Here is a 15711-nt window from a genome sequence, read left to right as displayed (position 1 = left end):
GCATCTCACTTACCCATATCCCCACATTATGCAGAACCAAGTGCATATTGACCACTGGCTGTTGGGCCAAATGAGAAATGTAATGACTTTTCCATTCATGTGGGAGTGTGTGACCTCATACTGATGTTTGGTAAGTCCAATAATCGTGTGACAGTTGACTAACTAGCTGTAGGGGGTCACTAAATCCTATGTAATAAATCTTTTTTTTTTCTTTTTTTTAGTGTTGCGTCAAGGATTTGCTACTGTCACAACTTTAAAAAGACCTAACATGTCAAGCAGCATTGGTAGTCTTTAATACTTGAGTGAAGACACAAACAAATGACTGAATAGGGTGTGAAAATAAAACAAATGGCAAAGAAACTACTATCATTAGTGAGACGGACAAATCCTAAATTTGTATTTTAAAAAATAAAAGCGAAGAGGCAAAGTGGTGCAGAGAGTAGACAGTGATGAGCCAGCATAAGCTCTGCAGCAAATACACATTTTCTAGGCAGGTGAACTCTTCATGAACCTGTATCACATTTCCTCTCATTACACCCCAGTCCTCCTTAGTGAAAGCCGTGGTTCTGGGCCAGGTATTGGTCTCTGTCATTCTTTACCTTCTGTTTTTGTGTGTGTGTGTGTGTGTGTGTGTGTGTGTCTGTGTTTGCAGTTTGTTAAAGATCAGCATGGATTCTTGTCGACTTAAAAAGTATTTGAGTTTCTCTACGTGACTGCATGTGTCACACTTTCAATGTGTCCTATAAAGCATAATCACTTGTTTGTGTGTCTGTGTGTGAGTGTTTCTTATCCATGTTCCTAAGATGTGAACTATGTCATATGGAAACTATAACTATATGGAAAACAGACATTTCCAGAACATTTCTTGGAAAACTTATACGAATTCTTATAATTTATGAGCATGTATTTATTTTGTAACCATAAAATGGAGCGTTGTCTTTCTCCCAGCCACCGGCAGTCATGAGTGTGAACCTCTCCGGCTGCACGGATTTGTATAGCTTCAAGGTCACTGGCAGGATATTTGTAGCCACTGTGAAAGAACTTTGCATAGTAGCCCATTATAGGAAGCGTCCCTTTCTTTTGACCAAGCACATAGTCAAGCATATTATTACACATGCTAATGTGCTCTTACAAGGGAATGACAGCACCGTTGGACACATTCAGCAGTGGGTGTCCTGTGTCCTTCAAGCAAACCATTAGGCTCAATTGAATGTGAAAGACATACAATTAACATGATTGCTGTTGTGTATTTGTTGAATTTATATGATACATTTTAGTAACCAGCCCAAACCCAGAGCCTAATGTCTACTATTTGCAGCAAGTGCACGGAAATAAAGGAGGGGTTGTGTTGGGAGTGGGTTATGTAGAGTAAACAGATGATTTGAATGGTATGTAAAGTGTTTTGTCCCCGAGGGTTGAGACATGTTATGTAACATGAAACCTACAGGTGTGTTTGCACTCGTTCTAATCGGCTGTTTTTGTAGCAGGAAGTACACAGATGTAGCAGTGCTAGCTGACATGCACATAATACTGCACAATGCAACACATCATCTGTTTCATTTCCACACTGGCTCATTGTCAGCAAATCTTGAACCTGACCCAGTTGCTAGCGGCACTGCGGGAGATTACTCTCTACATTTTTAACAATGAAGCAAATTTATTGGACGACACATCCCAGAGCTGTTTTGATCTTTTTTTTTTTTCGAGACCCAGTTAACTGTGTTAATTTATATTGAAAATGATGCAGTGATGAAGCAAATGATGAAGTGAAAGTGTGTCACTTTACAAATCTCTTTTTGAGAGATATTGTATCTGTATGCACGTATGTTTATGGTTTTCACTGTCCTTTTTCTCCTGTGTAATTTTATCAATAGAACATATGCACTACCTGTGCTTTTTTTAATGACTGATTACTTGAACACATTGTTACAGGCACATATGCACAAGCAAGCCAGTTTTGTTTCCATTCCGTGTGTGTACAACACGATAGTTATAGTGGCACGGAACAACCACAGCTAAAATAAAATGTGACGTGTGTAGGCAGCACTCTGTCGGGTAACCCTGTTTGACTGCTGTTCTCTCACCTGTTTAAAGATGGATGCTGATCCCTTGCCTTTTTAATTAGTTTCTTAGGCACCTGCACAGGCTTTAATTCACTCAGCAATATTAACATGCATCAGATATCAGGCTGTTGTGACTTAGCAGGACCACAGCTGATTAAATCTGACAGTCAGATGCCTTTCCTAAGCATATCTGATAGACAGTGACATTTTGGTAAAGTTCAAATTCAAGTTCATTCTGATTGAAGACATACTTTTACTGTCATTTATGACATTTAGACATTGTAACTTTTTTTTTTGTTTGTTTATTTTAAAAGACTTTTGAAATAATATCAGAATGAGTTTTAGTCTCCATGTTGTGATGGAGGAAGCAGACAAGATAAGGTAAACACAGTAGACTGCCCCGTCTGATGTCTGTAGCCTTAACAGAAGATGATCATAAAGCATGATGCATAAAATGATATATCACTTAGTACTTTTAGCTTAGATGTCGATTCAAATGCATCAAACCTATAAAGCACTGTCCAATGTACTGTTTGGAGATTGCTTCACACACGTTACTCACAGGCTTCTTGGATTTTTTTCTCACTGTTTTGTTAAATCATCAACATCACTCCAGACACCCCAGTATCACAGTCTTTGCTAAAAGTCTAATCACTTTAGGGAGTTATTTTGTTAAGGTTTTTTCTGTTTTTTTTTTTTTTGTTTTTTTTTTGTTTGTGTTTTTTGTGGAAAGTTATGACAGCACTATTTTAAGCTGACACAGGCAATTTCTTTCTCTTTCTCTTTCTCTCTCTCTCTCTCTCTCTCTCGCCTTTTCCTCCTCACTGCTGAGGGTGGCTCCCACTTGGTGATACTTTAATCACATTGTTTACACTCATACACACTCCTACACGAGTTTGGTCACCACCTCACCACCTGCGTCTCAGGGACGCTGGCACTGCTGAAGCTAAGCTAAAACTGTTGTTGTAGCTGGGATTGTAAAGTTTCTGTATTTATGAGCTTGTCTTCATACATATTAGTATATTTGTTGCTTAATAAGCAACAACAGTTTGCAATACTGAACCATACATATCTAATCATGTTTTTAGAGCCCTATTAGGAATTTTGTGGGACAGCTGGAGTGAAGTAGAGTCCATGTTCTGCGTTGGTGGTTTGGTTTGAGGGACTGTGTTTACTCTCTCAGTAATCAGTGCAGTTAGATAGATGTGTTCCTTAGATAAGTGTTTCCCTTGATGAGGTCCTTACCTGACCGCAAACCGTTTATCACCAGAGACAGATGATGACCTTAAATTACCCCCTTTACTCTCTTCCCTGTATTTTGGTCTAGCCACAGGCAGTATGCCTTTGCTCTTTGAGTGCTGGCTACTTTCTGCAACCTACAACTCCTGAATCAACCTTTTCTGCTTCTGTTAATCCAAGTCGCTGTGGGTGGAAGTGGGCTTGAACTCCCTGTGGTATAACTGTAAGCACTATTTTTCCAGATATAGGAAGGATGAGGAAAAACATTAACATAATTCTAAATAGCCTGCAAGTAAGTCTGCAAGTTAGCACTGTTTTTATTCTTTTGTGTTTAGCTGTGGAAACCTTTTTTCTACAGTCAACTATTTAAACAGACAATTCAATCCTACCACTACTACAGCCAGAGAAGATGCTATGGGACAATTTATTTCAGAAATGCTCACAAAGTGAGTGAAAAATGTCAGAAAGTAGCAAAGTATGTATAATATGACAGGCATTTTGGACTGAGCAAACCAGACATTTGCACCAATCACCCACAACCAGGGGTGGTCCTTGGATTTCATCCTAGGGCTTAGCCTTCAATACTGTATAACATCAACTAAAGTTATCTCCGCTAGCTTGTTAATGGGGAATTTCATTATGTATTAGCATTGACCTAATAGGCTAGTTTTTAGCACATCATGCTCAAGCACGGTTTCGTTGTCATTTGATTAGGATGGGAAACTTGTCATACTGTTGTAGATAATTACATTTGCTGTCAATGTTGATATGGTTAATTTATATATCTTTTCATTTGTATGTTTCAGTTTTACAGTGTTTTCATTTGGGAGGCAAATAAACAGCCTGCCTGCCATCTGCCTAACTGGACACCCACATTCAGGGAGGACAGGATACGCAGAATAGCAAAGAATATTAAGAAAACCTCAGATAATTTGTTGTTAACATTTAATTGACATGTCCTGCATTTCTTTGTTATTTTCATTTTCATTTATTTAAAAAAAGTAAAGATTATACTTTTTATATAAATTTTGATAGTCTGGTAGTTGATCATTTTAGGGTGGGGTTCAATTACAGACAAAAGAGTCTAGAGTCACCCCTTCCCACAACATTAAAACTACCTACTAATTTTAAAGTTTTAATGTGGTGGTGTTACCAATTTTGAGCTCATCTTATCAATGAAAAGCCAATGTACCTTACTTGATGAGAACCAAATAACAAATAGACAAAGTTATCAACTAGCTGTTGAACATAAACACAAGCTGATCTTTTAGTCAGGCATCTTAGGTGACTGTCATGAGAATTTATTGTGTCTGATGTACCGTTTTGTCGATGACAAAATGACAGCTATTACTGTCTGATCCAAGAATGAATAAACTTACTATTATTGAAGTCATTTAATTTCATTTCAGCCCCCACCTCAACTTATTTTTATGTATTTTCCTTCATTTTTTTTTATATGTGAACCATGATCAAAGACATTTTAAAATGAGTTTTGCAGCCATGCAAACCAAAGCAACAAAGTCTGCCAGCTGCAATCTCACTGAAGGAGACAAACACAAGCAAGCCAGCATTTGTTGTTGCCATTTATGTTTTATATTTTCCAGCCTTTCTCCAAGCCTACTGTTCTTTTCTGAAGAGGCTCGGCGCTATTAGAATGTGTTTTAAAAAGCGCAAGTTTACATGTGTATGCACCTGACAAATGATAAAAAGAAGATCCCTCTGAATGAATTCTGTGCTAGCTTTGTCTCTTCTTCTTCCCGCTCCTCCTCATTTTGTTTCCCAACTTTTTTTGTGTGTTTTTTTGCTTTTCAATGAATACTGCTCTCCATATAATAGCACCAAGATCCCTTTCTCTGGACCAGGATGCAAAGGAAAAAAGGTGCTGTGAAAGCATAACAACAGTAATTCAGAGCAGTGCCTATGCATCTGATAAGGTTATCAAAACACAGCATCATGTGGCTTCTTTGCTTTGTTTGTTGTAACCATAGAAAACAATAGAGGGCTTCCTTACTGACAACTCTTCAGCTCTTAGCATTCAATAATCTTTGCTTCTGTGGACATCAGCTCTCAGCATGGAGCGAACCCTGTAATTTCCCTGTCTCTGCAAGAAAACAGTGCTTTAAGATGCTTGAGATTTACTACACATCTGTTTGCACCAGCTCCCAGGGGTGAGGGGTAGGGTACAGATGCACACACTCATGTGCAGTCAACATGCTGGTAATTTAATTGATCCTGATGTCACAAGGAGATCCCCTACTACTTTAATGCAAAGACCAAAAAAGAGAGGCAACAGAAAGCTGAAGAGAATAAAGGCAGTTGACAGTGTTGTAGATACATAGTCAGAGAGACAGTGAGTGAGTAGGATAGCATGGTGGGCGTGCTATGTGAAGAATGCCGGCTCATGTTGTAACTAGAACTCCTGAAAGGCCCTGTTCTTTTCATACCGCTGGGACAGTTTAGACCCCATTTTGGCAAGCAGCCCAACACCCAACCCCATCTATCTGTCTTATCATCAATGTGCCTTTTTGTGCCTTCAGGCTCTTGTTTTTATGCATTTGAGTCTTGAGCAGCAGCTTTACCAAATGCTTGTTCATAAACTAGATTTGGTTGCTGTAAAATGATTACGCTCAAATATAAAGCCCGGCTGTAACTAGTTTGTGCACATTAATGTTGCATTTGAGAGAGAATCTCCTGCAGGGCTGTGGATGTGTGGATTTCTGATATGGGGAGCTCCAGTGGGAATTGATTTCCTAACCATGGATATGAGAATGCTTTCTTTATCTGGTGAGCTCCAGGAGAAATGCTAGACATCTTGTTTAAAGTTCCTTAAATATGATGAAATATATCTATATATGCTCTGTGCACTTAGTGAGGGGTTCATATACTTTGCCCCAAATCCCAAATGCACTGGAAATCTGAATATTTTTTCCTTTGTGAATTTTCTGAGCTGAAAAGTAAGATCAATAAACCAGGAAGGAAAAACAGAATCGAATATGTAATCAGGGCTTCAGTAAGAACCCAGTTATATGCTATGAATTTGGAATTTGCTTCGTATTTTTTATTCTTCTTGTTTTCTATATGGAATATTTATTGATGGAATACATTACAGCTGCTTCACGAGCCAAGTGTGAAGCGGCTGTGATGAGAGCCAGCACCTCTAAGTCTTGGACACAGGTTCTCTGGTGGAAATCAGTTGACTTCAGGTTAGAAATGAGACCTGGGTTCAGCCTTAGAGATAGGATAAAGAATTTGGACATCAGAAGAAAGCTTGTAGTAGAACCTTTGCTCCTTTATATCGAAAGGGTAAGTTAAGGTGGTCCGGGTTTCTTAACACAATGCCACTTGGGTGCCTTCCATTCGAGGTGCCTTGGGATCCTCCAGGAGGAGCTGGAGAATGTGGGGAAGGGGCATCTGCGTTAACTTACTGAACCTGCTAGATATATTACATTTAAACAGTCTTAAGGCTAAGTTATTAATAAGAATGAAAACAGTAACTGGAAGAATGCGATTGCAGGATCTATGTTTACTTAGTTAGTGACAGCTAGATGGGATCTACTGTTACTTAATTAGTAAGAGAAACTAAAAGCTCTTTAAGCTAACGATCTGGCTACCAGTCAGTTAGAAAACCTTGCTCATAGCTCATTAACTTAACTTGTTCACTATTAGAACAGTAGGTTTACACAGATCATCTCAAATGTACAGTTGTTCTGTAAGTGACCAAAGTTACCTACACACACACACAAACACATTTATGTGATTTTCCACACCTATGTGGAAGCAAACAGTGAGGGAGACTAAAATGAAAGGCTCTGTTTTCAGAGGTCTTGGCAGTTTGTTTCCTGTGTGGGTCTCAGTGGACAGAAGGGCCTTTACAGTAGAGTTCTGCTGTAGGACGTCCAAGGATTTTTAATTGTGTGAGGAAATTTCCCAGTCGTCATTAGGGACTGGAGATGGACAAATGAGAAGTAGATAGATGCATTCTATTTGACGGCTGGGGGTCTAGTTTGATATGATTTATAATGAGGGTTTAAGGGTTGAGTTGAACATTGGGATAATCAGCAGATTGAATTGGAGTTGGATACTTAAAGATAAGATGATTATGCATGTAGAGGAGGAAGTTAGTATGTCACAATAAAGGATTTGACTGTGATAACTTAGCTTTGTAGCTCTTTCTTGAGGTAAAATACTTCATGGCATACTGTACCATGATGTCCCTGTTTGTCAGTTTGTCAGGTATTTATAAAACTTAGACAATATCCTAAATTAATCTCCACCATATTTGTAGTAGTTTTTGGATGTTGGCTTTGGATTATTGCACATGCAGAAGCAGGACTAGTGAAAGAGACTACAAACATGGAATACAGTATGTTGTTTCGGAGTACAGAATGAACAAGACATGGGTCAAGCAGCAGTCTGTCTGTTCAACGGTGAGTGAAAAACAACTTGCTAACTGACTTCTGTTATTTTAGCAGCAGGTGCTGCTGTGGAACAAAAAGGAAGAAGTTTGTGTTTTATCCTGGCATGCTTTTGTTTCATGAATATCCCCGTAATTCCAAAGAGCTGTGATAGATAGTGGCGTGAAAGAGGTGGAATGGTACATTTCAGTAGGGCAGAATCATTTGTTTATGATTCATCTGGCTGCAATGAGGGTTTCACACATGCTGAGAGGGAAGGGTGAGGCAACAGGAAGGTGAGGAAAGCTCTCTATTCTGTCTGGGCTGTCAGGTTATTTGAAGGAAGGAGTGATGATTGGGAGGTGCAGGGGAAAAAAAGCACTGTGCAAACACATGTAGGGTCCTGCAGGGACAGAGAGACTTCCAAAGAGGTCTGATGAAAAGACAAATATGTCACCAAATACTAATATGTCACCTCTCTTTCCCCATCTATGTGTTTTTTCAGAGTTGCTGGGCTCCACCAAGAGACTCAACATCAACTATCAAGACTCAGACGGGTAAGAGGAGTGTACTTGTACATGTGCTTGTGTGTGTGCGTCAGCCTGGAAGAATAACATGAAGTTGAGTCAAGAGAATGCAATGTGAGAATCACTGTTTCTTGATTGACATGCAGATTGAGAAAAAAAAACCCTGTACCTGTGGATGACTATCTTTTGTTTGTCTTCACAGTGTGACTCATAACCAAATCACTGACACGCATGCACTGACATATACAGTAGTGTTTCAGAGTTATTTCACCCTTAGAGAAGACAATTACGGGACATTTTGTTTGTTTAGTTAGAATAAAAAGTTCATGACCACATTTGTACCATATAACCCACAATTGGACACTTAGACGGTTACAGTAAGAATATGAGTGTTATTTTGGATAAATTGTTACAATCTCTATGACTTCTTATAAAGATACATTTTGATAAGTTACATTTATTAAGGAACTAATTTAGTGTAACTTATTTGAATAAATTACACTTACATAGATTATTTGGAGTAGTTTTTATTGAAATGTATCAACCATATCTCCAGATAAGTTGGGACTTTTTCTAAAATGCAGTAAACGCTAAAATCTTTGATGTATCAGTTTGACTGAACTTTTATTTTTCCAACAAAAGTACAAAGAAAAGATTTTCTGTGATTTAACTGACCAAATTAATTATATTTTTTAAATCTATGCTAACAAATGGCTTGATGTCTGTAGCACACTCAAAGCAAATTGAGAGTCAAAAAGTCAAAATAATAAAAGTTTATAAAAATATTCTTTACACTTTCTGGATGATAATGACCAAGTTACTGTAATTGGTAACAGGTAATTGGATCAAGTTTGGGAGCATCCACCGGAGATTTTACCAGAAGGGCAAAAAATGGGTTGTGGTTCATTTTGTGCCAAACTTTATGAGAGAATTCAGTCAATCAGTTAAAAAAATCTAAATATAAGATTCCAAAAACAATAGGTTTTTCAGTTAAGTTTCAGTTATTACTTAGTTCATAATATTCTGGAAAGATACAGGGACGGAGCCACCTGAAACTCTGTTAGGCAAGGAGGAAGCCAAACATCAATTCTGTGCAGAAACACTGCCAAGCTCTCTCGATGGAACTGGAACAGTGGAAACATGTTCTGTGGTCAAACGAGTCCAAGTTTCAGCTTGTTTTCAGGAAAACAGATTCCCCGTCATCAGTGTAAGGTGCAAAAGCAAGCATCTGTGATGGTCTGGGGGTGCATCAGTGCCCACAGCTTTGGTGACTATTTACTATCCCCACTGTGAAACACTGTGGTGGCAGCATCATGCTGTGGGGATGCTTCTCGGCAGCTGGCCCTGGAAGGATTGTTAAGGTAGAGAGTAAGATGAATGTGGCAAAATATGGGACAATCCTGGAGGACAATCTTAAACTACAGCTTGGGAAAAGATTTGTATTCCAACAAGACAATGACCTGAAGCATACAGCGAAAGCTACACAGACATGATCTACCGACAACAAGGTGAATGTTCTGGAGTGGCACAGTCACAGCCCAGACCTAAATCCTATAGAGAATTTGTGGATCGACTTGAAAAGGGCTGTTCACACCCAATCCCCATGCACCTTGACAGAGCTTGAGCAGTTTTGCAAAGAAAAATGGCATAAAATTCCAGTGTACAGATGCGCAAGCCTAATGGAGAGCTATCCACACAGACTTGCAGGTAAAGGTGCATCTACTAAATACTGACCTGAAGCGGCGGATATTAATGCAAACACTGATTTCACCTTGCATATTTTTATTTAATTGAAATTACTTTGTAGAAACCTGTTTTCACTTTCACATTAATGAAGTATTTTTCTGAAATTTCTTTGTCAAAGTCACCAATTTTTATTCATTATTCATATGCCTGCAGCCTCGATCTGTCTCCTACTGAAAATGTTTAGTGTATCATATAGAGGAGAATCAAACAACACCAATCATGGAGTAGCTGAAGTCCTGTATCCAGGAACAATTGACAATTATTCATTGCAATGATATTGGTCAGTGAAAACACTGAAATGTATTTCAGTGTATTTGATGGGTGTTATGTTATCCTGGCTAACGCAGTCTGCAAATGACAGAACTAGTTGAACTGGAACTGGTTGTTAGATTATAATTGGACAGTGCTATTTTGTGGGAGGGATTTCACTACTTTTCCCTTTTTACGTGAGTGCAATCTGAGAAATACCTAAGATGTATCTCTGTAAAGATCTCCTCTTGACAACCTGCTTGTTGGCGAACGTGTAGTGCGTGCATATGTTGATTTAGGCCTGAAGTCTGCGTCTACAGTACATGCAGGTTAAATGCAGTGTGGGAGGTGATACACAATAAGGGTGGTGAAACTAAACATGTCAATCCGTGTTGTGAGTGTATGTGTGTGGGAGTGGTACAGAGGAGTGGGATACCTGTGAAACATGAGAGGAGGGTGGAGAGGAGAAGTGAAGGTTAGCAAACAGCTGCTTGTCACTGAGTCAACACCATTCCAGAGAGACAGATTGAGACAGTTTGCATCTTAGAAATAGATTGAATCATTACTTATGTGTGTGTGTGTGTGTGTGTGTGTGTGTGGGGGGGGGGGGGGGGGGGCAGAGGCGCATGGATGCCTCAACAATGTGGCTGATAAGTCATCTTTGATTTGTTGATAAGACACTGACGTCTGTATTTCTTGGTATCTAACTTGTTTGGCATGAAGTAAATTCAGGTTCTCTTTGCCTTCACTGAGCCTGATATTAGTGATCATGGAACGCTACCCTGTTGTGTTACCTCTGAGCATGTTTGTAAGAAGGAGGTCAAGTTCTTCATTATAAGTCAACGTGCAGTATGTATTAGCAGATCAAGAGCAAAGCATTTAACATCAAATAAAAGCAAAGTCTTACCCTGGGGACTAGTGCTATAAATAAGTATGAACAAGACTGGGAGATGCAGAAAAACTACAAACACTTTAAAGTCCATACACAAACAGATTTGTAATAGTGAGTCTTGTCATCACTGCAAGGTTTTTCAGGTGTGACAACAGTGTGGCTGTACTTAGACCAAAACCTGTGCACCACATGCCATTCTGCACTATAGGTACTATTGAATAATTGCACATTACTCACCCTAAAACAACAATGCTGAATATTTACAACAAAAAGGAGACAGATCACAGTAATAGGATTAGATGTATTGTGTGGCGAGCTTTTCTTTTGGATTCAGGGCTTATAACAAATGGTGCAATCATACGTTTATTGTCAACCACAAAGTCAAATCTTTAATTGTAAAGATCACAGCGGAAAGCAAAAGATGTGAGCTTTGCTACAGTGAAAATGCTACAATTCACCCTTTTTTTAAGCTGCCTTAACTTCTGTAAAGTAAGTTACAGTTACTGAGCTGTTTATTACCAGTGTTGCCAAAAAGCTCAGGGCTTCCACTAGAACTGCCTGAGGCTCTGCAAAATCACCTGAAAGCCCTCTGTCACTGTCGCTGTTATTTTAGCCCCACATGAGAGGTACGTGTTCCAGCTCTGGCTCTGCTCCCTCTCCTCAGAGGGTCACCTCCTCCATAACGCTCAACGAGTCTGCAGCGCCCTGTGCAAAAGCAAAACTCACTGCCAAGAATTTATGCCTTTAATTTCTCCCCTTGTGGGAAATACTGCCACCCGACAGACACCCAGAGACAAACACACATATTTCATCTTGCACGATACTGTGCACACACACACACAGGCAGATCATCTTCTTGATCAGTCTGCAGTTTTGATGTTGGAGCACATACATGTGTGAAGACGCTGGCTTCTGATTCCACATATACTATAAACACAGACATCTCAGTTGGAAGTGTGAATCAGACAGGCAGACACAGACATACACAGACAAACACACATACAGTAACATGCATTGTAGACACAAGTTCAGACATTTTGGTGGAGTTTTGATGAGAGCGCACACATGTCATCTCTGGAGTCTGTAGGCTTCACCTGTTGTAAATCATCAGTGTGATTTATAACCCATCTCATCTCGTTCTCTTCTCTCTTCCCTCTCCCCTCCCTCCCCCCTATCGTTCTGTGTTTGGCCCACAGCTTCTCAGCGCTGCACCATGCTGCTCTGACCGGCACCACGGAGCTGCTGTCTCTGCTGTTGGAGGCCCAGGCCACGGTGGATATCAGGGACACCAATGGTATCATGATGATGTCACCAGACAAACACATAACTTAGAAAAAATAAGTTTGTGCCTGGGAAGTCAGTTTGGGTTAAATTGAGTCTGAAACTTCCTTAACAGCTTTTTAGCACCCTCAGCTGAAAATAAGTTTGACCCATATGAATAAATATGGTTCACTTTGAAGTTTGTCTTCCACGCAGTGACAGCAGTGCTACGGCAAATATCTTCAGACTCAGACTTCAGAAGCAGAACAGATATAGTAGAATTTGTGCAGGCATGGCAGCCCAGCTGCTGAGACCAGAGGCGTGTTGTGCTCATAATAGTTTAACGCCTGTGAGGTCAGCAAAAGATTTCCTATGTTACATCTTAGAGGTGGAATTTAAATTTTACAGCTTCCTACCTACTTGTCAGGTGTTCGAATCAAAGGTTTCCTGCAGCCTGCTACAGCAGTGCTAGGCAACCTCACCAATAAAGTAATCACCTCAGCTAATTTCACAAGAAATTATTTTACTTTTAGGACTATTTACTTGGGAAAAGTGAAACTGAACTGAACTTAGTACCTCTGCTAAGCGAGTGAGAGTTGCAAGCATCATTAAATCCATGAAAATGACGATAAAACAATAACAGTTGTATCCTGCTGACAAGTATGGCTTGTGTATTCAAACTAGTATCTTATCCATTTGTAGCATAAAGATTCATTGAGATTATTACACACGCCAACACACAGTTTTACGATGACAAATCAAATGACTGTGAAATGTGAAAAATGTCACTGGCACTAAATAATTGTATTTGTCCATGTAGAGTAGCATTTCCAATAAGCCTAACAGCTAATTAATCAAGCCTTAAAGAAATGTGTGTTCCATAGGAACCAGTGAATCGGGGGCACACATAGAATAGAAAAGGCTGAAATACCCAAGACATAGAATTGTTGTTGTTAGGATACATATTTATTTGCTAAGAGGAGTGAAAAAAGAAGTACAATGATCTAGACAGGATTAAACTAAACATGACTAATTCCTGGCTAATGGCTAATTCCTAATATTTAATAATTACACAGATTTTAAACATATATTTGATACATACATCCTGACAGCCAGTAAGTAGTAAGTCAGTATGTGTTGATATCATCTGCATAGTAGTGGTATGATCTACGATCTTTATGTGTCCAGTGTCATTCAAACTACATGGCCCAGTCTTTTGTTAAATTTGTATACTAATCTGAGAAGACCCTGATGACCTTATGGTGATGACATCATTAGAATTATTTTCCCATACATATGAAAGCCCGTTGGGGGCCACAGAGGACCTTATATAACTGTTTTCACAGGCGGAACAGCGCTAGTAAATTAAGTTTGACGTATAAATCAGTAGTGCATCTTTCCGTGTTATCAGCATTGTCCCTCACTCATGTTTCTGTCTCTAGGCATGCGTCCTCTCCACTACGCAGCCTGGCAGGGTAAGGCCGACTCTGTCTTATTGTTGCTGAGAGCTGGAGCTTCAGTCAACTCCCCTTCCCATGATGGACAGATACCGTTACACCTCTCTGCTCAGTATGGACATTACGAGGTGGTGAGTACACACAGACACACAGACACCTCAGGCAAAGTTCCAAAGAATTACCAAAGCTCCCATTTCACTGAAATCTATCCCCTTTGTGTCTCAGCGTGTATTGTCCACCAACAATACTAGTAATGTCATGACACAGGTTTTTCACAAAAATCCACGGGCAGTGGACACACACATTCCTTTCCTCCAGCCTCACCTGTTTGGATGCTGGAATGTCTTGATGAATAGATATTCATATCTTGGACACATACACCTGAAGTTGTTATTAAAGCCATACAGAACCCTGACATTATTAGATCAACAAACATTAACACTGACAACGCAGGCTGCACCAGACCTATCACTCTCAAAGAGGAGAGGAACATCAAGAGGTGACTTATGTTATCCTTTCTTGGTTTCTCTCTTAGTCTGAGATGCTGCTGCAGCACCAGTCTAATCCCTGCCTGATGAACAAGGCGAAAAAGACTCCTCTCGATTTGGCCTGCGAGTTTGGAAGACTGAAGGTATGAGAACATTAGCTGTGCTGACGATTGACTGAAACATTCACTTTTGTTTGGAACAGAGTATGTCAACCATGTAGTACTGCGCGTACAAATAGATATAACAAATTAAGCTTGAATTAAACAAAAAAGAAATCGTCTCCCGTGTTTTTTTTGTTTTGTTTTTTTTTTGCAGTGTGTTTTACAGTTTCACTACCAAATTGTGAGATGTGTACAGTAGCTGACCCTGCAATTCATAATCAGACACACACTCCCTTCCAGTGCTTGTTCGAATGCTCTTTCGTCTGCTCTGACATCGCAGTTTAACTATAAAACAATAGAAAGTGAGTTAGTGAGTGTCCAAGTGACTGGAGGCTGTGATGTCTCAGAGGACCACTGATATACAGTCAGACATTACTGTATTTCAATCTGTGTATTTCTACCACACAAAAGTAGCTAGCCTGGCTTTGCCTATGTGCTAATATTGTAATTCTTGCCCTGATTCTGCCACTCTGCCATTCTGTTTCCACAGCCAATTCTTGCTCTTCATTTTGGTGTCTTTGATTTCTCTTTAGGTGGCCCAGTTGCTACTTAGCAGTAACATGGTGGCAGCGCTATTAGAAGGGGCGGGAGGGCACGACAGCCTTGACCCCCCATCCACCACCCCCCTCCACCTGGCAGCCAGGAATGGACACAAAGACATTATCAAGTAAGATCACAACAAGGAGCAGTGCTAAAATACACTGTAACAGAAATCTGTCAGGTCTGTTACTGCTCTTCCGTCTGTATCATAGCTTTTATTCGCTATGACCACAAACACTGCTACTGCGACCAACAAACTGCTTCTGCTGCTACAAATACTGATGCTAATACTTTTCTGTCTTCCACTGTTGCTACTGTTGTTACTGGTGATAGTACTACCCTCTAACTATCGCTACAGGTACTCCTATTACTTTTGGTACTAGAAGAATAATATAAAAAAATACCTCTTCTACTACTACCACTAATACCGTTACTTCTACTGCAACTGCCAATACTACTATTACTGCTAGTGCCACTAATATTACTTCTGCCACTATTAGTACTGCTTCTTCAATAATTTCTATTTCTACTACCTCTACTTTGCTGCTACAACTATTATTATTGTGGTTTCTACAACTCCTGCTACCACAACACAACTACCAACAAACTACCAACATTACTACTGATGCCACAGATGTCATATGTATGTCAGTAGCTAAACATTATCCCTCAGGTAGCTACAGAATACAAGTAAC

At 39.7% G+C, this 15711-nt stretch overlaps 1 protein-coding gene across 2 annotated transcripts in view; it reads left to right on the top strand.

The window, feature by feature from the left end:
• LOC113156356 (caskin-2-like) overlaps positions 1 to 15711 on the top strand; it is a 39832-nt gene that overhangs the window by 8674 nt on the left and 15447 nt on the right. For both annotated transcript variants that reach the window (XM_026351446.2, XM_026351447.2), the window contains exons 3-7: positions 8202 to 8253; positions 12307 to 12404; positions 13813 to 13958; positions 14363 to 14458; positions 15010 to 15143. In XM_026351446.2, the coding sequence (XP_026207231.1) occupies positions 8202 to 8253; positions 12307 to 12404; positions 13813 to 13958; positions 14363 to 14458; positions 15010 to 15143 (526 nt within the window). The remainder of the gene's footprint in view (positions 1 to 8201; positions 8254 to 12306; positions 12405 to 13812; positions 13959 to 14362; positions 14459 to 15009; positions 15144 to 15711) is intronic.

This window comes from Anabas testudineus, chromosome 19 (assembly GCF_900324465.2).
Source record: "Anabas testudineus chromosome 19, fAnaTes1.2, whole genome shotgun sequence".
NCBI lineage: Eukaryota > Metazoa > Chordata > Actinopteri > Anabantiformes > Anabantidae > Anabas > Anabas testudineus.
Note: the sequence above shows the minus strand (reverse complement) of the source record. Positions and strands in the feature narration are given on the sequence as shown.